General features: G+C 38.1%; 1 protein-coding gene across 2 annotated transcripts; it reads left to right on the plus strand.

The window, feature by feature from the left end:
- The first annotated feature begins 2,891 nt into the window (after window positions 1-2,891).
- On the plus strand, window positions 2,892-19,514 carry LOC309499783 (cytosolic phospholipase A2 gamma-like). Of its 2 annotated transcripts, XM_082171253.1 has the most exons (15): window positions 2,907-2,989; window positions 5,424-5,449; window positions 5,678-5,789; window positions 7,871-8,016; window positions 8,103-8,304; window positions 12,689-12,800; window positions 12,882-13,022; window positions 13,241-13,306; window positions 13,412-13,456; window positions 14,025-14,261; window positions 16,682-16,798; window positions 17,946-18,023; window positions 18,088-18,242; window positions 18,347-18,512; window positions 18,598-19,514. In XM_082171253.1, exons 2-15 carry the CDS (start codon window positions 5,424-5,426, stop codon window positions 18,762-18,764), a joined length of 1,770 nt encoding a protein of 589 aa, XP_082027379.1. In that variant the 5' UTR covers window positions 2,907-2,989; the 3' UTR covers window positions 18,765-19,514. The 2 variants fall into 2 exon arrangements, with proteins under 2 accessions (XP_082027380.1, XP_082027379.1); XM_082171254.1 differs by lacking the exon at window positions 16,682-16,798 and having other exon boundaries at window positions 2,892-2,989.
- The last annotated feature ends 4,142 nt before the right edge of the window (window positions 19,515-23,656 follow it).

The following is a 23,656-nucleotide window of genomic DNA, read 5'->3' on the forward strand; positions in this document are numbered from 1 at the left end:
ATTAGAAAGCCATTAAAAGAAAATGCTTAACGTGACTTATACCCCTTTTCCACCAACAAGAACCGGGTGCTGGTTCAGAGCTAGAGCTATTGCCAGTTCGGAGTTGGTTCGACTGACGAGCTTACTAAGAACCGGTTTGCGTTTCCACCGGCCAGAGAGCCACAACAGAGCTATATCTTACGTCACTGCATACGTATCATGTTGCCCAGCAACGCTAGTGCGGCAGCGCCAAACACAAACACACCAGACTTGTTCGAGATGCATCGGCTTCTCGCAGAACGATCAGCACATGAAATCAAAGCACTGCGAAAGCGATCAAAAAGCACAAGGAGTCGTATGATCTCCAAACACTCCCGCAGCTCTGATCGGCCCACGCTGCTCCGATGCATCTCGAACAAGGCATCAACAATAATAGACGTTGCGTTACTATGGATGCTCATGGGTTTGCGAAAATAAATCGGCATCCAAAAACGGCGAATCCAACGCGTTCGTGCAGCTCGCCGTAACTTACATAGACGGATATTATAATCGAGCTGCTATTAGCTCGACTAGCTGCTATTTAAAAATGGCGGTCACAAGTTTCTCTTCAGTCTTGTTGGCCACGGTAACCCCGCCCCCAGCTTCTGACGCAAGCGGTTCTTTCTTGGCTCCGTTCTAGACCCTGCAATGATTTGGTGCTACTTAAGAACCAGTTTTACTGGTTCGGAGCTGGTGCTTTGGCGGTGGAAAAACAAAGAACCGATTTGAAACTAGGCTCTGGCTCCGAACCAGCACCAGTTCTGCCTTGGTGGAAAAGGGGTATTAAAGGGCACCTATTATGACCCTTTTCACAAGATGTAAAATAAGTCTCTGATGTCCCCAGAGTATGTATGTGAAGTTTTAGCTCAAAATACCCAACAGATATTTTTTTACAGCATGTTTAAATTGTCATTTTTGGGGGCTCAGAAAAATGTGCTGTTTTAGTGTGTATCCCTTTAAATGCAAATTAACTGCTGCTGCACGGCCCAGGGGGCGGAGCTTCATGAGCTCGCGCTTCAGTCAGGACAAACTCATCTGATAATATCAAAACAGAAACTCTCAGTAGCGTGTTCATTTCGACTCGGAGTCGGACAATAATGCCCACAGCGCCAGAGAATAGCCTATATACTGTATAGAGATTAAACAGGTATAGTTTAGCTTAATTATGGTTATAACTTATTTGTCATCTGCTTTTATCCAATATTAATACAAGCCTGCTGTAGCAGACCTCGTCCGAACGATGACCAAAATATACTGATGAGTTCAATGAAGTTTATTGTACATGACACAAAAGATGAAGCGTTAGTTTTACTCCAGAGAATCACTGTAAGAACAGCTAAATAAACACAGTATAAGATGTGAGCATTAAAGTCTTATCCATAAACTCTCTCTCTCTCCCTTTCATTATCATCAACATTCACAGCGAAGTACACAAAACACTCGTTACAACTAACAGCAAACAAATATATACACACCTTTTCAGTCTGTGCTTAATAAACTGGTACACTGTAAATCCGTAAAACTATTCGATGAGCTGTCATAAAGTGCGCGCTCTCACTTTCATTTCTGCCGTGGTCAGTAACGTTAGTCCTGTCGCTCCGGAGACTGTAATCTGGATCACGAACAGTTGGTATAGATCCATCCTCGAGTAAGAACGAGAGTAAATGAAGACTGATATGTTCATTCTGACATCCAACAACAAAACACCTCAATCGCTTAGGAGACATTCTTGTCTACAGCTGCTCAAGCGTCAAACAATGGCGGACTGTGTCCAGCTCACTCAGGGCGGGTCTATGCTCAAACTGCAGTGTCAATCACAGTCGTGGGCGGGGCCTGTGCAATTCTACGTCACAGTGAGAGCAATCTTAGAACAGCTCGTTCTGAGACAGTGCTTATGATTTATTGAGATTGTAAAAAAAACACTGGGTGGATTTTTATCATTCTTGGGTGGTTTTGCTCACACACTGCCAACACACATTTATGTTCAAACACCATGTAAAAGTGAATTTTGCATAATAGGTGCCCTTTAATATAAGACAGTGATGATATGAAAAGATCAAATTCATACACCTTAATGATAATGCATGAAGGCAAGCAGCTGAGCCCAGTAAATGAAGGCAATGCGCTAAATTTCACGATAAGCGCTTTATTTATAATGGTTTTCCAAGGGAAAAGGCTTAGCGTGAAACTTTGCACGTTGCCTTGATATTCTGGGTTTATCTGCTTGCCTTTACACACATGCTTCAGTAAGTTCAATACTGAATTTGGCTTCTTTAAAATCATGGTCAATGCATTAAGCGGCATTTTCTTTATAATGGTTTTCTATGGCAAACTCTTATATTCTGTATATATTATACTCTAGGCATATGTGCTTGTCTGTATATATGCATCATCATACTGAATTATATGTATGAATTACTTTCTAGAATATCTAGAATTCTGTAAAATAAGAAAAAGCATTGCCAACCCATCCGCTAACTCAGCATTTGGTAGGCTATCCCAGTGTAAAAATATTTTAATTAAATGATAATGTTAATGTTTGTTAAAGAAACAATCATAAATTAAATAAATAAATATTAAATAAATAAATATTTTAAATTATTAATTTAAAATATGCAAGCATCCTTATGCAATCATTTTTCACATGTTTTACTGGTAATGTGTCTGAAGACTTTCCCCTTTTCTCAGTGATAAGAGCCTTATATAAACATGTTCAATCAGATCAACCTGTTGTCTGCCACAAAAAAATAAAATGAAAGGTGGGGTTGCATAATTGCAAGGAAATGTTGCATTTTCCTGGTCCCTGTGAATGACTGTATAATTTATCATTCATAACCTCACCCTTATGATTATGTCTGGACTTGCAGTGTATTTTCAGAGCCATATAAAGAGCATCTTCTGTGCTCATGTCAAGATAACCGCAGCTGTGTTGATACGGTATTGTTGGTGAAGACTCGGATTTACAGGAATAGTAAGTACAGTATATATTTTAAAGCTTAAATTAAATAATGTCTTTTCAACGATAGAAAGGCAATTAAAAGGTTTCATGGCATTTTAATTACGTGATAAATATAGTAAGCATTTATAATCTGCTCTTAAACCGTTTCAAACATGCTCAATAGCACACTATCAAAACTGCATACAATCATGATGAAAAATGATTTGAGTTATTCCTATTTCAGTGGTAAAGTTTTCAATTTTTTGTGCATCACAATTTGTATAATGTTGAATATACTATAAATAATTTTACGTTAATATAATTTAAGTTGAAAGGAATTTAAGGCAGCAACTTGTTTTTACAGTTCTGCTATTCTGATCCATACATTTTATTTATTTATGAGTAAATAATATTTACGACTCTATTAGAGTAAAAACTATGAGGATTTAAGTTACTACTTTTTGTTGATTGCGTTGAAAGAAAAGAAGCGATAACTGTGTTTAAAAAACGAAGTGACTTCACCATACTTTACAGTGTTTTACTGTAGTACTAGAAGATGCAAGGATGGAATGTGCTGGAGGAGACTTTACAAAGTGCTTGACTCATGCATTGCCAATACAAAAATTGATGCACCTCTTGATGGAAATAAATGTTACTCCAGCACATCCCAAAGACTTTTAATGAATTTAAGGTCTGGACTCAGAGGAGCCAATTCATATGTGTGAGAATGATTCTTCATACTCCTCCCAACCATTCTTTCACAATCTGAGCCAGATTAATCATGGCTTTGTCACCCTGGAATAAGGCCATGATGTTCTTCCTACATGGTTGTTTAAAGGGATAGTTCACTTTGAAATGAAATTTTGGTATGTTTTAGCTTACCTCAAGGGCATCCAAGATGTAGGTGTCTTTGTTTCCGCAGTAGTTTCAATTTTGATATTTTTAAGTCAAACCGTTCTTGTCTGTCAGTCATATAGTGCAGGTCTATGGTCACTGTCTCAAAGAGCATGCACAGAGAAGTCCAAATTAAACAATTCCCCATCGTAAGTACACATTGATGGCCTAAGACACGATATTTCGTGTCTCGACACGATATAAATACTGTTCGTTTTCTCACACAAACCGCTCGTTTCGTGTCTTAGGCCATCAATGTGTACTTACGATGGGGAATTGTTTAATTTGGACTTCTCTGTGCATGCTCTTTGAGGTGGTGACCATAGACCTGCATTATATGAATGACAGACAAGAACGGTTGGTTTTGCTGGGATCCCTGGTTCAGCTCCAGATTTAAATCCAAACAGCAACCTTTTTTTTTTTTTGGCCGGGCAGTGTGTGTGTGTGTGTGTGTGTGTGTGTGTGTGTGTGTGTGTATACAGTACAGTACACTGCTCATCAAGCCTGCATTTATTTGACCAAAAATACAGAAAAAAAATAATAATATTGTGATAATTGGTTTTCAATTTATTATACTTTAAATTATAAGTTATTTCTGTGATGCAAAGCTGAATTTTCAGGATCATTTCTCCAGTCTATCACATGATCCTTTAGAAATCATTCTAATATGATGATTCATTATCAAAGTTGGAAACAGTTCTTCTGCTTAATATTTTTTCATAACCTGTGATACTTTTTTAGAATACTTTGATGAATACATTTTTTTTTTTTTTACATTTTAAAAAAAAAGCAGCAAATGTTTTAAAAATAGAAATCTTTTGTAACAGCAATATACACTACTGGTCAGTAATTTGGGGTCAGTCTTTTTTTTTTTTTTTTTTTTTTTTTTTATAAATCAATACTTTTATTCAGCAAGGATGTGTTAAATTGGTAAAAAGTGATAGTAAAGAAGATTTATATTATAAAAAAAAAAATTTATTTTGAATAAATGCAGTTCTTTATAACCTTTTATTCATCAAATATATTAGGCAGCAGAACTGTGTCCAACACTCATAATAAATCAGAATATTAGAATGATTTCTAAAGGATCATGTGATAGACTGGAGTAATGATCCTGAAAATTCAGCTTTGCATCACAGAAATAAATGATCATTTACATTTACATTTATTCATTTAGCTGACGCTTTTATCCAAAGCGACTTACAATTGCTATATATGTCAGAGGTCGCACGCCTCTGGAGCAACTAGGGGTTAAGTGTCTTGCTCAGGGACACATTGGTGTCTCACAGTGGATTCGAACCCGGGTCTCTCACACCAAAGGCATGTGTCTTATCCATTGCGCCACCACCACCACCAATTTAAAGTATAATAAATTGAAAACCAATTATTTTAAATTATAATAATATCACAATATTCTGTATTTTTGATCAAATAAATGCAGGCTTGATGAGCAGAAGAAACCTCTTTCAAAAACATAAAAAATAGTAATGTGTCCAAACTTTTGGCCTGTACTGTATATATATATATATCTCAAATAACAGAAACTGACTTGCATGACTCTATTGTTTTATAGATGAGTGCATCCAAACCCCTGGAAAGGTATGTAATCCTACTCAGATTCATGGAAGCATTCAATAAGTTTTGTACTAACACAAATTACTTACAAAATAATTACAAAGTCTACAACAAACTGGACAACTATGAGAATAACGGTTTAAAATAAATGCAGACTTAAATGCATTCTCTCATAAATGCATGAAATCTATTCAATATCTAAATATATCAAATAAGTTCAGCACTGTTCTGTCTGTCTGTCTGTCGCTGCAGTGGTAAGGTGCGAATCGAACCATCTCTGAATAAGAACGAGGAGGAGTTTGTAGCCAGAAGGAGAAACTCTGTTCTACAAAGCCTGAAGAAGCTTCAGATAAAGTGCAGTAAGGTAAAGCTTCTTATTGTATACTTCATATATCTGAGATGACCTGCGAATGGTGCATAAATTTCACTTTCTTGAACTATGTCATTCAAGTCAATGTTAAGAGCATTGATTAAAAGTATAAAGTGACATTAGTTCTTCATCACTTTCGCACTCAGATAACAATGAAACGTACTAAGTTTCCATCTACACTTCAATGCTATGTCCACAAATTCCTGACCATTACAAATGTTCTATTACTACAGTAAAACACTGTAAATATGATGAAAACCCCTTTTTAAAAATGTTCAATTTACTTAATTTTTTAAACAGTTATCACTTCTTTTCTTTCAACACAATCAATAAAAAGTAATACATATCATGTGATTGCAAAACATTTTTTGTTATACTGGTTGAAACTCTCTTCACATCCTGATAGCAATCAATAATAAAAGTGTTGTAAATATTAAAAAAGTACATATATCTTCTGTGGAAGTCTCAGGACCAAAAAACGTTTGGTCTACACTTTTCGCCACTCTCAGCAAACAAAAATATGTTCTAAGAAAGAAAGTTGTGCTAACGTTCCCATTAAGTTATGAAAACATTATTTCTGAATGTTAATCTGATTGTTTAAAACATCCATTTAAAAAAAAAAAAAATTCAAAACCATTTTATCTCAGTTATGCGAACGTTAAAGGAGCTGTATGTAAGAAATGTATTTTCTTGGGAGGTGGAGGGGATACACCACTCTACAGTAATTTGAAAGTGATTGCAGTACCAGTTTTGGCCACAATCTTACATACTTTACAATTTTTAAGGAAACAAATTTTGCAAACATTTCTCGGTAACATTTAAAAATGTAAGACGAACGTCCACTTAAACATTTTAGAGAAAAAAAAACACTCCACGAATGATATGAATATATGTTTTTATGCTAACGTTTTAAGAGCATTACTAAAGATTAGATAACACTGAATGAACATTCTATTAAAGTTACTTGAAGAATGTTTGTTCAGAACTTTAAGACAACCTTCCCAGAACGTTAACTAAAGTTTAGAGATGCACCGATTGATCGGCTGGTGACCGGAATTGGCCGATTTTCACGTGATCGGCCGTGATCGGCCGTGACCGGCGACCGGCCGGTCAGTCTGACAAATGCCGATTTTATGCCGGTCAAATGCACTCGGGCGCCGCATCCCGCATGATTAACATCGCGCAACATCAGCATCACACGTGCACACGGAACTCACATGTTGTTCAGACCGCAAGCGCATATTTTTTTCCGGCGTGCATGTTAACCAATGAGTGCATTCACAACGGGAGCAGAGCAGCGCGTGAGCGTCGCCAGCAGTGAAGCGCGTGTTTCGGCGCCGAGTCTATTTGCTGCACTGCTCACGCTCAATTAAAGGGAAAGCGCACTTTTGATGGACAAAATAACCTTAATAGGGTTACACAAAAAAGTGCCCAAAATGCACAGAATTTGCGTGTTTTAACAAGAACTGGAGTAGGCTATGTCAGAAAAGGAAACGAAGACTAATATTTATATAAAATGTACCCATTTAAACTTGTTTTATTATTCAGTTTGTACAAGTGATTGCAATAGGCCTGTGTGTGTGTGCTTTGAGAAATATCTTTATACTGCAAGGCTGTATTTATTTTATTTTTTATTTATATATTATTTTATTGCCGTTCCCTGTTTTCATAAAGATGTTTAGTTTGCTAAATACATGTATAAAAAAATTATTGGATATTGAATGTGAAAAGGAAATAGTTCTTCCATAACTCTGCACTTGTGTGTGAATTACCTACACCTGGAGTAATTTCTATAGTTCTATTTTATAGCGTTTATCTGTTCAAAAAAATATGTACTATGCAAATTGTAAAATGTTCTATTACAGAGAAGATATAAAATAAATATTTGTGTGTGCTGTAAAGTGGTTAGAAAAAATGAAATCGGAATCGGCTAAAATCGGTATCGGCAGGTCAAACTTAATGAAAAATCGGAAATTGGAATCGGCCCAGAAAATTGTAATCGGTGCATCTCTACTAAAGTTCTTTACATTAAAAATAAGGTGGAAATAATGCTTTGAGTTGTGTGTGTGTTTCAGGATGATGTGCCAAACATTGCATTACTGGGTTCTGGAGGAGGAGAAAGAGCCATGGTGGGTTTGCTGGGATCCCTGGTTCAGCTCCAGAAAACCTCCAGTCTTCTGGATTGTGTCCTTTATCTGAGCGGAGTCTCTGGATCCACCTGGTATGAACCCTGAGAAACAAGAACAAACACACACACAGAGTTGGGTTGAATGTCATAAATGACAGCAGTATGTTGTTCCTCTGAAGGTGCATGGCCTCCTTATATCAGGAACCAGACTGGTCCACCAAACTAGAGGCTGTGAAAGACAAGATCATCCAGAGACTCAGCGGTCCTGGAGTCAGCTGGGGAGATTCATTAGCCAAACTGAAGAAATATTACTATGGGAAAGACTTCTTCAGCATGACTGACATCTGGGCAGTGATGGTCATTCCGGCATATGTGAAAGAGGTTTGTAAATAGCCAATTCATGACCAGGGACAGATACAGCAATGTTTTATAGTGTGGCATGAGGACTATGAGGAGTGATAAAACCAAAGCAAGCAATAATGCATAGTTCTTGTGAACTTATGTCCTGACATAGACAATTTGAGTCCACTCTCACGCAATTTGCTGAAGGCACCTTTATTCACGCCTGAAAGGCCAGTGACGTATGCCGACATGGGCAGGGTTACCTCAAGTTTAGCTTTGCTAATGAAGGGCTAATCAACTTTTTTCAAACAAAAATGTCTAAACACAAGTTCAGACAGGACCACTTTGACAAGTTACTTGAGTTTATTAAACACAATTTATTCTTGGCGGTATGGTTCCTTATGGGGGTTCTTGCTCCATAATTAATGACATACCTTAACCATAGAGTTTACCCATTAACCATTAGGCACTATGCCTACGTGGCCTGCCTGCTCACACTGAGCTCGATAAGGGTTCTCGCCCCTGTCCTATGACATGTGGGTGTTTACTGTCTACATTTACATTTTGTCATTTAGCAGATGCTTTTGTCCAAAGCGAATTACAATTTAGGACTAAATTAAGCGAGTCATCGTGAAGAGGCAAAAACGACCCAAGAAGTGCTCAAAATACGAAGTTCAGGCATTGTTCAGAGTAGCATAAGCCAGATAAGGGAGGATTAAAGGAAAAGGAAAGGATTTTTCTTTTCTTTTTCTTTTCTTTTTTTATATGAGGTTAAGTGCTCACGGAAAAGATGAGTTTTCCGCTGTCTTTTGAATGTTGTCAGGGATTCTGCATTCCGGATGAGGGTGGGGAGAGCATTCCACCAGCATGGAACCGTTAATGAGAATGTTTTGCAAAATGATTTTGTGGCTTTCTGTGATGGAACCACGAGACGTCGCTCGTTGACTTCTGGTAGGGATGTAGACTCGTAGGAGTGAGTGAAAGTAGGAGGGAACTGAGCCTGTGATAGAGCTGTAAGCAAGCGTCAATGCCTTGAACTTGATGCGAGCAGCGAGTGTTAGCCAGTGCAGAGAGATGAACAGAGGTGTGACGTGGGCCCTTTTTGGCTCGTTGAAGACAAGACGAGCTGCAGCATTCTGAATCAGTCTAAAAAAGATAGACATGAGAACTGTCCGGTGTGTTTGGGGATTGTCCACGCCAAGTTGGCTATCTCAAACCCCGGGGCGTGTGATCATGACAATTTGATCAGGACTTAGTTTGAGTATCGTGAGGATGGCTCTGTCTCGCTTGATGCGGGCAAGGAATTTTCTGACGACATTCTTCAATCGGGAAAATCACGGCTCTCCCCTCTCCCTCTGAGCCCACGAGTTGAAGTGAGATGATAAAGGATCCCAGGAGAAACAAGCGAAATCTCTGAGGGGTTCAATGCCGAGGAAGCTTAGCAGACCAGAGCAGTCGGCTACACAACCAACGGTTTAGGCTGTCAGCCAAGAGACCGGCCCCAGCAACAGCGTTGAGGCCCAGTGCTTGGAGAGCTAGCCAACACACACACAGCCTAAACAGCAGGCATGGTCAGGACAGAAGGGCCCGTCCCTGGCTACAGGGTAATATTTCTCTGCAGGAAAGAATAGGCAGTCAGATCCCTAGACCACAGAAGGGAGTGCAATGTCGGTCCAGAAGCAGCCGCGTTCTTCTCTCGGCACAGAAAAGACCTTGCAAGATAGCGCGTTCAGTTTTGAGTTTATTATCAATAAAGACATTTTGTGATCAGCATACAATCCCTCATGTGTTGATTTGTCAAAACAATCAAAATGCATTAGAACCACTAACCTCACATTCGGGCCATGTGCCGACAGAGGAGGAAAATGCAGTGATACGCAATATTCAGCAGTGTTTGGAAAAGGACGCAGGGTTTCCACAGGTGATGCCGGGGATCACCGCTGCCTGACTAGAGTGGTGGCATGTATGCATACTAATACTGTGGGTTATTTGCACGACTTAGTGGGGCTATCAGCTGCTGTTCCTCTCGCGCCCTTTCCATTGAGTAATTGCGACTTCAGTGAAGAGGAGAGGTCCCCAGTGTTGAGGGAGGAAATCCACAAGTGGGGGCTTGTGCCCTATCCTGGATTTACGGTATAAGCACCTCAGACATTACAAGATCAAAATGCTTACAGTAAGTCACCCTGCTATGCTCTCTGCACTCCTGTGGTTGGTATACATGGGTGGATTTGACCGATGCATATTTCCATATCATAATCCACCCTGCACATTTCTGAGGTTCTCCTTTGAGGAGACTGCATTAAAATTTCCATTCGGGCTGTCCCTAGTGCCGCGCATATTTACTAGCAATAGCAGGGAACAAGCAGTGTTGCTCCCTGGTTCCGAGTTGGCCGAGGATTTTCGCAGCTGTCTGATTCAGTTTCAGCTAGGCAGGCAAGTGAGTTTTCGTACAGTGCTTAGACTGGCTGGGGCTCATGAACTCATTGATAGTGCTCATTCGACTGGGTCTCCTCTTTATTGCATGCGTTCCAGAAATGGGAGCTGAGCACTGGGGTGAATGCCACACGGCATTTAAACACAGGTGATGATAATGAAATCGTGCTTTCGTGCTCTGATTCCATGAGAAAACCCAGATCTGTTGACAGAGGGAATCCCCCTGGGCAGGGTTACGTCGCGTGGTGATGACAGTTGTGTCACCACATGGATGGGGAGCTCTGTGCCAGGGGAGCTCTGTGCCAGGGGAGCTCTGTGCCAGGGGAGCTCTGTAAGAGGGGAGTGGTCGACAGCGCCGATAGAGTATCACATAAATGATTCGGAATTGAAGGCGGTTCTTCTGGGACTGAAACACTTTGCCCAGCACTTGTAGGGCAAACGTTTTAGTCAGAATGGACAACACGACAGTGGTGTTGTATATAAACATACAAGGTGGTACTCGCTCTCTACCTCTGTTGGAACTGGCACGGACACTCTTGATATGGGGCAGCAAACATTTAGTGTCACTAGGGCAATGCATGTGCCTGCTGTCCTGGGGAGGGGACTTAAAGTCTGGGAATGGCACTTGCACCCTCGAAGAGTGGTGCAGGTCTTTGACCGGTTCGGCAGGGGCGAGGTGGATCTTTTTGATCTTTTTAAAGGGGAGCTGAGTCTAAGGGCTGTACAAAATCAATGGTGCTGTCATGGGACCTGATTGTAGTTTACGAGGGCTATGGGTGACCCTTCAGTTGAGCCTTTAGAATCCTTGAATCTAAGGTTGCTGTCTTATAAAACAGCCCTCATGCTGGTGCTGGCATCAGCGAAACATGTTGGTGATCTCCATGTACGGTCAGTGCATCCCTCATACATCCAATTTGGGTCAAGAGTGGTGTTGCGCCTGAATGCGGTGTATACACCTAAAGTCATGTCGGGGGAGTATAGTGTGCACTCGTTCAAACTGCCTGCCTTGTCAAATCTCTCTATTGACTCTGAGGACATTGACAGGAGACTTCAGGAGACCCTGTGTGAGATTTACGGAGGTACATCGAGCAGACGCAGGATGTGCGTTCCAGCTTTTTGTAAGCTTTGCCAGCCTAGTTCGTGAGAAATCGCTATCTAAACAGCGTCTTTCACATTGGATCGTGGAGGTGATTTCTATTGCATACAAGAGGGGCATGGCAACATCATGGGCATTATTTAGAAGGGTGTCTGGACATTTGTGTGTTGGCCAGTTGGGCATCACCGCTCATGTTTGTTTGGTTTTATTGACTAGATGACACTGCGGCGACCGTAGCTCAGTCCAAGCTCACCACAGGGTTTTTTAACCACGTGCCATCGCTCCCTTGAAAAACATAGAGGCAACTGTTGCTAGTCCCTTACGTTTAGTTCAGCGGACTTTGCGGGCGTGAATATATGTCCCATGGTGTGTGTTGTACCGAGTGAACCGAATGAATTGGAATGTTGAGCTATGCATATAACTACAATTCCAAGAAGGAGGGAAATGAGGTACAATACCTCTGAGTTGGAGGCTCGGTGAAGAACTGAAGAACAAGGAGAATGATGCATGCGACTGCATTTATATGCTGTGGGCAGGTAACGTCATTGGCATTTCATGCGTAAATAAAGATGTCTTCAGCAAATGGCGTGATGTCCCATAGTCATATAGAGATAAAACTGATGTGAAAAGTCAGAAAACAAATCTCCAAAAATGACCTTCAAAGTCCGTTTTATTCTCATGAAGTCAAACAGTCATATTTCTTTGTCTCAAGCATGAATGAAATAGTGATGAAATTTACTCAACATTTTCTCAGTAAACTTCTCTTTATAAAGTCTCACTGCAGAAATGTAAAGATACTTGAGGCTCCATTTGTTCTGCAGATCTTTATAAAGAGATCTTTATTGCTGAGAAAATTAAGTTTTATAACTTGAACTTGAAATGTGTTCTCTATAGATCAACGAACACACACTCTCAGAGCAGTGGGACCAGCAGGGTAAAGATGGTAAAGACCCGTTTCCCATCTACACAGTGATCGACAAGCAAAGCAAACAGCACAATAAAGGAGGTCTGTGTGTTTGTCTGAAAGAAAGACCTGAGAGTTGATGTGTTTGTGTCAGCTGTTATATGGATGTGTTTCTGTCTGCAGACCCCTGGTTCGAGATCACTCCACATGAAGCAGGTTATTCTCTCGCTGGAGCGTTTGTGGACGCCTCCAACTTTGGCAGTCAGTTTCACAAAGGCTCTAAGAAAAATAAGCAGGATGAATTTGACATGCTGTACCTGCAAGGTAACTGTTAAAGTGGAGTTTAATATTTGTAATATCAGCCTATATTCTACACTGTACGTCATTGACCTAATTCTCAATCTGTGTGATCAGGCCTGCATTACTAGCGTATTGCGTTAAAGTATGTGGTATTTATGTTATATGTTAGGGTGTTATAGTACCTGTGTCCATTGTTTTATTGTAAACTTTAAATCTTTGCTGAAATTGTGTGTTTTCTGCAGCTCTATGCGGCAGCGCTATAGCTGATGAGGACGAGATTAAGAAACTCCTCTGGCAAAAGATAAAAGGTGCAGCTGCAATTATTCTGAGGACTGAATTCAGCTTAAATTTAAATGGTTAAAATCATTACCATCCATTTGATTTTTTATTGATTTGTTTGATTTGTTTTTCAGATTTCTTTCAACAAAAGGAAAAAATACTTGAGGAAATGCGGGAAGGTAAAGCATTTCTTAGGCTTTATTTACTTGAATGTTTAACAGCCCTGATTTGAAGTTTTTAAAGTCTCTTATGCTCACAAAAGCTCCGTTTATTTGATAAAAAATACAGCAAAAACAGTAATATTGTAAAATATTATTACAATTAAAAACAACTGTTTTCTGTGTGAATATATATTGTAAACTGTAATTTATTCCTGTGATCAAAGCTGAATTTTCAGCATCATTACTCCAGTCTTCAGTGTCACATATGATCCTTCAGAAATCACAATATGGTGATTTGCTGCTCAAGAAACATTTATGGTTATTGTCAATGTTAAAAAAACAGCTGAGCTGGTTTATATTTTTATATAATCTTTTCTTTGATGAATAGAAAGTTCAAAAGAACAGCATAGAAATATGTATGTCATGTAAGTTTTTTTTTTATTTTACTTACCCCAAACTTTTGAAGTGCATCAGGGTTTCCACAAAAATATGAAGCAGCACAACTGCTTTCAACATTGATCATGTGACACTGAAGACTGGAGTAATGATGCTGAAAAGGTAATTAGGTCTATATAATTATATATAGAACAGGACAAGAGGAGAGAGGAAGAATTGAGAAGAGAGAGGGAAACAGATTCGGAAAAAGAGGCGGGATTCAAACTCGGGCCTCCAGAAGAGCTACTACACCATTTATCAGAGCGAAGTCAACCAGATCCAAACTCTCCAGCTACAGAGGAATGTTACCAGGTGCTCATGAAAACCGTGGACATGAATCTCTCTCCTTCGACTGCTCTTCATGAACCCATGAGAACAACACTGAACGGTAACAAACAAACCACTGAATGGTCTGTATGTGGTGCATATCTATAGCACAAATTTTATTTCTCGTGCCATTTATACGGCAAAAATAGTTTTTGCGTGCAAATGGTACGAGAAATAAAATTTGTTCTATAGATACGTTCACGTCTTCATTAAATACACCACGCGACAACATGTCGGACGTCCCGCGTGACGTCACGCCATTTGGAGCAGCCATCTTGACGGAATAGAAAATGCTAAACCGCTGGTGATAATACAGCTCGTCGCGAAATATTCATCTATTTACCAACCTTTGCGGTGATGATTGAAAAATCCTTCCCCGCTGGCGTCCAAATCAAAGAGTTGCTGACCCATCCGGACTCGTGATACCGATAGCCTGCTAAGCTTTTGTATGCTTTTAATGAAGCTCCGGTGTAGCGTGATGGGAAGTGAATAAGGTAGCTGTAAATGTCACCGAACTCAATGTCAGGAAGTTTTTCTACACATTTAATGCCTTTAAAAAGAACTCATGGTGCTTCATATGGATCTATGATTCCTAATTATTTTATCTTCCTCTTGTATATTTCTTTTTATGATGACATGACGTGAAGAGTTAGCTGACGGCCGCTGCGCTAATAATAGATAGTGGCCAGTGACCGCGACGCTGAAGTGTGTGAGAACAAATGAATAACATCAGTGCGAACCACGAACATTTATTTGGATTAAATATTCAAATATTAAATTTTAATCATTCTGTGTCATTTTTCAATGTCAGTCTTTTCACTATTTACATGTTTATGCCCAAAATGCTATAATATTCAAAGTAGTTGACTGTCGTTCTCCTTTACCCTGTGTATATTATTGATTAAATAGCCTAACGTTAGCCTATTTAAAATCGTTACAGGCACCTCACGAGCATTCATTCATTCAACTATTTTAAAAGACTGGAATGAACACCAGCACACACAAGCAATCTTTTTTTATAGTCAATTTAATACAAATAAAAAATGTAATAACAGGTATGAAATGTCAGAAAGAGAAAAAAAATGTAATGGGAAGACGAGCATAGACTGCTGCAGCTTAGTGGATAAATATATTTAGCCTATTTATTATTAAGATTGCACAGTTGGAAAGAAAATATATTTATAGGAACATTTCAGCAGGCTCAAGATAATTATACAGTGACCATTATTCATTATTTTAATCAATTCGCAGCCATAAAACGTGATAATCCGCATTCTCATGTATGTGCGCTTGTGCAATAGTATTCCGTCAAAATGGCTGACACGCGGCTAGGGGTCACGTGACTGGGAGATCCCTGCTGTCAAGGCCCGTTCACACCAAGGACGATCACTATAACGATGAAGATATAAGCTAGTTCTAAATATCGTTCTAAATATAAAATAATAGCAGAGTCCACACCACAACTATAACGATAAGTAAAGGAGCAGAATCACTTTTTTTTCCAGCTGATGATTAATAAAAACATCGACAGCCAATCAGAATTCATTCTGCTTTAAAGAGCTCGACAAAACTGCAGCGCGCACTTGAAGAATTCGGATAGTTCACCCAAAATTATATATTTTTTTGTCATTAATTACTCAAACTTATGTCGTTCATCTTCAGAACACAAATTAAGATATTTTTTTATTAAATCTGAGAGCTTTCCATTGACAGCTACGCAACATTAGGCTACACTTTCAAGCCACAGAAAGGTAGTAAAGACATCATTAAAGTAATCCATGTGACTCCAGTGGTTTAACCTCAATATTATGAAGTTACACAAGTGCCTTGTTTACATAAAAAAAAAAAAAAAGCACTTTATTTTCATAATATTAATCTCCAACGTGCGTTCACACATCATTGTCTGCTGTCAGGTCAACACAACATGCATTTCTGGGGCTTGAAAGTGAAAGTTGTGTAGCCGTCAACGGAGGGACAGAAATCTCTCAGATTTCATCAAAAAAGATCTACATTTGTGTTCAGAAGATGAACGAAAGTCTTACGGGTTTGGAACGGCATTTTCGGGTGAACTATCCGTTTAATAAACAGAACGATATTGTGCGTTGGTGCGGACAATGTGAACTCTAAAATAGTTATCGTCCTTGGTGTGAATGGGCCTTTATTGACAGATTTGAGAAGAAAATGTTTTTATATGAAATACTGTATGAAATACAAAAGGCCATATTTTACATATCTGCATTTCAAATTTGTTATTATTAGTCGCTTTGGATAAAAGCATCTGTTAATGATTAAATGTAGTTTTAAAATGTAATCTTTGCTTTTTTGGCAAAATTTTTAAAACAATTATGAAAATCAAACCATGAAACAGAAGAAAAAAAAACTTTAGGCTAAAATTTTTTTAATAATAAGTAAATTATTATTGTAGATACACAAACTACAATAAGAAGAACTCAATAACATATGTGTCCCATCTTTTTACAGACCTCTCTGGAGGAAGAATGAAACTTGTTGATAAAAAAGAAGAAAAACTGAATGTGAAGCGTCACACCATGGATGTAATCAACAATATGAGTGAACGGATTAATATCTGGCCATTTGGTAGGTTAAACTGTTCGTAATATCATCCCTTCATTCTCCACACCACTTTTCCACCAGTCGTGGAGATGCTGATCTACACTTTAAGGTTCATGTGTTTGAATTTCATATAAAATGTCCATCCATTGTTTTAACATAGCCTAAACAAACTAATAAACGTAATGTGATGCATATTTTTCAGTCATACATAAATTAAAAACAGGTCAGATTTCTGCACTCAAAAAAAGTCATGACCTAGTTTATTATTAACGATTTGATTCGATTTAAATCATAATATAAATCATATTTTAATTTATATAAATTATATTTTCAAAAAGCCTTTATTCAACTAGCTTTTATTATCAGCACAAGCTCTATGGACAGTTAAAACATGGCTAGCTGTGGAATAAGCAATATTCAATTAGTTCTAATGTATGAGATTTATCAAAATATAAACCTGGTTATTGTGAATTTAAAAAAACACGTTATAGAAATCTGAACCGTTTCAATTATGTAACTTATGTAAGTTTATTAGATAGTGTTAAAACTGTGTAATTTAAATGGATTGATATTTTATAGCCTATGCAATTCAAATACATTTAGGCCTAATTTTTGTTGTTGTTGTTGTTGTTGTTGTTGTTAGTTAGTTAGTTAGTCAGTCAGTTAGTTAGTTTCCACTGTTGTCTGATAGCAATCGTTACGTCAGCACAGCATTGCCAAACTTTTGTAACATTATTTTAAAACAATTGATTTCAACAAGTCAAAACAACAGCTACATAAATACTTACTCATAATAGGCCTACATATTTGTCAGATATCCGCCTTTCTTTCATTATTGGGGGAGTTCAGTTTTGATGTCGTTACTCGTTCGTTAGTGACTTTAGCAGAATTTCGCACTAAAGATTCTTCCGCGCAGGAGCCGAAGCACAACTCACGAAAACGATCAAAACAATGTTCCTCCGCAAGTAACTTGTAGTTACTTCAGCGTCAACCGCTAGAGGGCGTTTAGTTTAAATCTAGTTTATCTTTAAGAACTATTTACTGAGCCTTAGAACTGAAGAACTTCAGAAAATTAATAATTATAATTATTAATAATATTTTTTTTTTTATTAAAAAATAAATAAAAATAATTATACACAAAATAATTTTGATGAGTGTATTTGTTTTACAGATGCTTGGATGAGCATTATTAAATGTATGAATCGGTGGATCTGGGGCAGGAATTATAACTTCCTCCACAACATGACAGGTAAGAACAGACCTGCTGACTGGAAATTCCCTGTGAATAATATAATAATGCGGTGATCCCTCAGGAGAAGCAGTGCACTCCACTCTTCTGGAAAGTAAGACGAGAGACTTTGAAGACGCTGGACTGTTGCTCAACTCACCCTATTTCTCAGTGCTGAGAAAAGAGAGAAACGTTGACCTCATCATTTCCCTGGATTTCAGTGATGGGGATCCTTTCATGGTATTATACGCGTATTTAATTCTCTACAGCTTCAATCATATGTTTCAGAATCTGGAAAATGTTAGTAATTAAATAAGAGCACTTGTGATGCTTTTCCACTGCAGACAGTGAGGGAAGCTGCCAAGACGTGCAGGGAACGAAACATCCCTTTCCCTGAGGTCAACATTCCCAGTGAGGACTCAAAGAAACCGAAGGACTTCTATGTGTTCAAAGGCCAAAACGTTCCAACCGTGATTCACATCCCTCTCTTTAATGTGGTCAACTGTGGAGGCAAGTTATGATCTTACAATATCCTGAATAAAGTGTAATATAATATCTGCTGTGTTCTGATTTAAGTGTATTATTGTTCCATCAGATAAAATTGAGGCCTGGAGGAAAAAATATTGCACGTTTCAAGGTGCTTACAGCGCTGAGATGATCACTGATCTAATGGAGGTCGCTGGAAAAAACATCTTGAACAACAGAGAGAAACTGGTGAAAGAGATTCGTGCGATCATTGGGCAAAAGAGATCCAGGCACTGACGTGAACACATTTAACACTATGATGACTAAAATCTGATAAGTGATTTTACAATAAATGTTTCATTTCTTTTTCTGTCATAGGGGCCATTTAAACAGTGGTGTAAAATACTTTATTGATTACTGTACTGAAGTATTATTTTGGGGGATTTTTTACTTCACTTGAGTACAATTAAAAATCAATACTTTTACTTAATTAATTTTTTTAAGAAAAAAAAAGTACTTTTTACTCCTTACAATTTTATTTATAGTCAAAAAGTACTTATTTTTTGGAGATCACTTCATTCTATTTTCCCTTGCTATGAATACCAAACCAATTGAATTGCGCTGATGCCCAGTTTAATTTAAATGTTATTTATTCTGCCAGTGAGATTCGTTTTCACATTCCATGAAATTGTTCAGACATGTTCATTGGTCCTTTGGAAGTGACGTCATCATGTCGCATCTATTACCACAATGCACAGCACCTTGACCTGGAAATTAGAGAAATTATAACCGTCAATCAGTGGAAGAAAATGGAGGAAGAACGTGATTCACAGTCCATAATCAGCCACAGGATCAAGAGCACCCGTGGCCGTACCCTAGCGGATGTTTACCTTATGTTTAGTGGATTGTTTAAAGCATGTTGCGTACTGGCATTAGATAGTAGTCATATAGTTTGATAATTAAATACAAGCAGTTCTAAAGCAGGATAAAACTGTGTATGTGGTTCATTCACTTCATGTTTTTAGAGATTAAAAGCTTTAACAAGAATCTCTAGTTTTCATTCTTGCTGTTACTTTTACTTCTTTACAGTTTTTTACGATTGCTATGACAGATTATTCAATACTTTTAACAATTTTACAAAACTCTTAACACAGTTAGCACTACATCCGTCTGTGTAAGCTATATTATTAACACATTTCTTGTTGCTTTAGCACAAAATGCATACAATTAACACAAATTTAAAATGCTTGAACTTCTTTTACACACAAGCACAAACAAGACCAAAACAATGGATTTTTACTGCCAAATTTATTCAATTCAATTCAATTCAATTCAATTCAAAGAACTTTATTTATCCGTTAGGAACTTCATTCGTGTTGAGCATCAATGCGTGTACGGTTCCACAAACACAGCACAATATAGGCTACCACACACACACACACACGCATTACATACAGTTCCATGTAAATAAATAATAATTAATAACTAAAGCTTGCAAAATATAATAAAGGCATGATAAATAAGCAGTAAACATTAAAAAAGTTTGCGTTAAAAATAGATAAATAAAGAGAAATAGTCACCAAATCCGTGTGTGTGTGTGTGTGTGTGTGTGTGTGTGTGTGTGTGTGTGTGAGTGGTGTCTGAGGCTATTTGTGTTCCTTTTATTTTTGTCCTCCTGTTATAAATACTGATAAGTGATTCCTGCACCTGTCCGATTATTTTACTACTTAATGTTATGATTTTGTTCAGTGTATTGCGATGAATGTTGGATAGTGATCCAAACCAGGCTGATGTATTGAAAGTTATTACAGACTCAATGAAGCATTTGTAAAAAGCTATCAGGACTGACTGATGAACCTGAAGTCTATGGAGCGTCCTCAAAAAAAAAAAAGAGGCGCTGCTGCTGACACTTAGAGTAAATGTTTTCACTGTTTAGTTAGAAGGCAAGTTTGTGATCAAGTATTGTCCCAAGGTATCTATATTTACCAATGCTTTAACACTGTATGTCAGAACAGATAACACCATGTTCTAAACCTAACCTTACAGGCTAAAGTCAAGGTAAACAGCTGCTTATATTGTGAACTGAAACACAAATATATCCCCTGTATTTTATTCCATTGCTACTGAGAAGCAGCTGATTGAAGTTATGCAAATATGGGACAATGTGGCATTCCACCATTCCTGTCAAGTCACAGCCTGGTTTGACGCCCATCAGAGGATGATGTCCATTTTCCTTGCCCCTTACTTCCCTTTCCTCAACCCCATTGAGGAGTCTTCTCAGCCTGGGGATGAAAGGTTTTTGACCATAGTCCACAGGACCAAATGTCCCTCCTGTATGCAAAAGTTGCAGCATACCAACACATCACAGTTGAACACTACCAGGATAAGGCATGCCAAAAGATTCTTCCCAAGATGCCTTGCCAGGGAAGATATCAGGTGTGATGTGGATGAGAACGTGTACAAATGCAGAAGACCGGGCAGATTAGAAGATGGCTTTTTCTGTTTGTATATTTTGTATTTCCACATACAGTAATACTGTAAATGGCAGCTATATTGTATATTTTTGTTATCTTGCAGAAATGTCCTGTTGCAAATAAAGCCGTTACTACAGCAATTCTGTCTCTGTCTTCTTTTTTTCATAAACCATACATTCTATAAAGCTACTCTAAGAAGGGTCATTTATTTTGTTGTATTGAATTTCTGCTGCAAAAAAACAGCAACAAAATGCATGCTGAGAATTACAAACAAAACAAAAATGTAGAGAGACTTCAAAAGAAACTGCAGTGCAAAACACAATCTATGATCAATACAATATACTGTCTGTTGTATAAGGGCAGACCTGACACATATAACATAATGCAGTTTCTGTAATTCCATCTGATGTTAGTGTTTTTATGACATTGTGTTATGATTGACTAAATCTTCCTGTTGGACGAGAACATATGTTAGTGTTTTGAAAAATTATTTGATTTTGAGACATGTTTGCAGTGTTTTATAGTATTTAGAAAATTAGTGTTGGAGTTTAGTTTACAATGTGTGATTTTGAGCATGAAATTAACTGTTTTGCCAATTGTGTGTTGTAGGTGTGTTGGTGCGTTAAGAGTTTAGGAAATTTGTTAAAAGTATTGAAAAAATTGTCATAGCGATTGTAAAAAACTGTAATACTCTCAAGTACAATTTTAATGTGGTACTTTTTTACTTTTACTCAAGTACGATTCAGGGCTGCGTTTCCCAAAAGCATCGTAAGCCTAAGTTGATCGTAAAAACGATCGTACGACTGATCTTAATATTATGGTCTGTTTCCCAAAACCATCGTAGCTGAGAGCGCGGGCGGGTATAGATATATACAATAGAAGTCGCCTTGGCTACGGTTTCGTTCCAATGAACTGCAGTAGCCAAGGCGACTTCTATTGTATATATCTATACCCGCCCGCGCTCTCAGATCACTTGGACGTGGCTGTGTACAAGAGGTAAAAACGATATAAATACTGTTCGTTTTCTCACACAAACCGCTCGTTTCGTGTCTTAGGTCATCAATGTGCACTTACGATGGGGAATTGTTTAATTTGGACGACGGGGAATTGTTTTAATTTGGACTCTGTGCATGCTCTTTGAGACAGTGACCATCGACCTGCATTATATGACTGACAGACAAGAACGGTTTGACCTAAAAATATCAAAATTGAAACTACTGCGGAAAAAAAGACACCTACATCTTGGATGCCCTTGCGGTAAGCTAAAACATACCAAAATTTTATTTCAAAGTGAACTATCCCTTTAAGTAGCACGTAGAGCGCGTTCTCGCGCGTTCATGTTAAGTGCATTTTTGGGAAACGCTCGTGGAATTGCTGCGAGCGTTCGTAACCTTGCACGTAGAGAGCGCTCTTAAGAGCTAAGATACATCGTTATCGGGAAACCCGGCCCTGGCCAGTATACTTTTACTGTTTTAATTGAGTAAAAATTTTCCCTCAGTACTTGTACTTTCACTTGAGTAAAATTTTTGAGTACTTTTTACACCTCTGCATTTAAATGACACTATTTTTAAACAGAAAACTTTTGATGTGTTTTGGCCATTCGTTTACACAACGACGGTGTTTTGGGGGTCTGAAGGCACCAACTTTTGAAAACGATGTCGTTATAGTCTTCACGTAAATTACAAAAGCGTGAATTTGTGAAACAGTGACATGTGCATGTGTATTATGTTCAGTCTTTAGGGGTTTTTGACAACGTTGTCTTCTTTACAGCGAAAAACCAGTTTTTAGTACTTGAGTACCTTGAATCAAGGTCCTTGATCATCACTTACGATAAATCAGCATTTTTACTTTTTCCGTCAACATGTGATTTGTGTGGCATTAGAAGAGCATCAAATGTTATGTTTCCTTTTTAAAATGTTTCTGCTGTTTCTTCATGTTTGACCTTTTTTAAGCAATAAATGGCTGATCATCAACAGTAAAATCAGTAACATGGACTGGATTATTGCTTATTAAAATATTTTGCTTCTGCTTTTTTTTTATGAATTAATTAACTGTTCTCTAAAATAATTGATTTTATCCTAAAAATGCTGATTATACAGTAAGTGATTTCTCCCCCAAAGCCATTTAAAAAAAAAAAAGCTTAACGTGACAATGTATAAAGAAGATGAAAGAAGGTTATTATTGATATGCATACACATTATTGATATTCATTTTCAAATGTATACACTTTGCAGTAAGGCAAGCACTGCAGATGAGCCTATAGCCTATGTGTTTAAAATGTCATGTTAAGCGCTTTATTTATATACAGTGAGGAAAATAAGTATTTGAACACCCTGCTATTTTGCAAGTTCTCCCACTTGGAAATCATGGAGGGGTCTGAAATTGTCATCGTAGGTGCATGTCCACTGTGAGAGAGATAATCTAAAGAACCGGATCAAGAACCTTGATATGCTTCTTACAGAGCCACTCCTTGGTTATCCTGGCTGTGTGCTTCGGGTCATTGTCATGTTGGAAGACCCAGCCTTGACCCATCTTCAATGCTCTAAACCCAATAGAGAATCTTTGGAGGGAGCTCAAACTCCGTGTTTCTCAGCGACAGCCCAGAAACCTGACTGATCTAGAGAAGATCTGTGTGGAGGAGTGGGCCAAAATCCCTCCTGCAGTGTGTGCAAACCTGGTGAAAAACTACAGGAAACGTTTGACCTCTGTAATTGC

This window comes from Leuciscus leuciscus, assembly GCF_965113295.1.
Source record: "Leuciscus leuciscus genome assembly, chromosome: 5".
Lineage (NCBI taxonomy): Eukaryota > Metazoa > Chordata > Actinopteri > Cypriniformes > Leuciscidae > Leuciscus > Leuciscus leuciscus.

Excerpts from the sequence above, each read along its gene's own strand:
- LOC309499783 (XM_082171253.1), top strand. The coding sequence starts at position 5,424 with ATGAGTGCATCCAAACCCCTGGAAAG. Across the intron at positions 5,450-5,677 it reads GCATCCAAACCCCTGGAAAG|TGGTAAGGTGCGAATCGAAC; the intron begins GTATGTAATCCT and ends CTGTCGCTGCAG. Across the intron at positions 14,262-16,681 it reads CATGAGAACAACACTGAACG|ACCTCTCTGGAGGAAGAATG; the intron begins GTAACAAACAAA and ends ATCTTTTTACAG.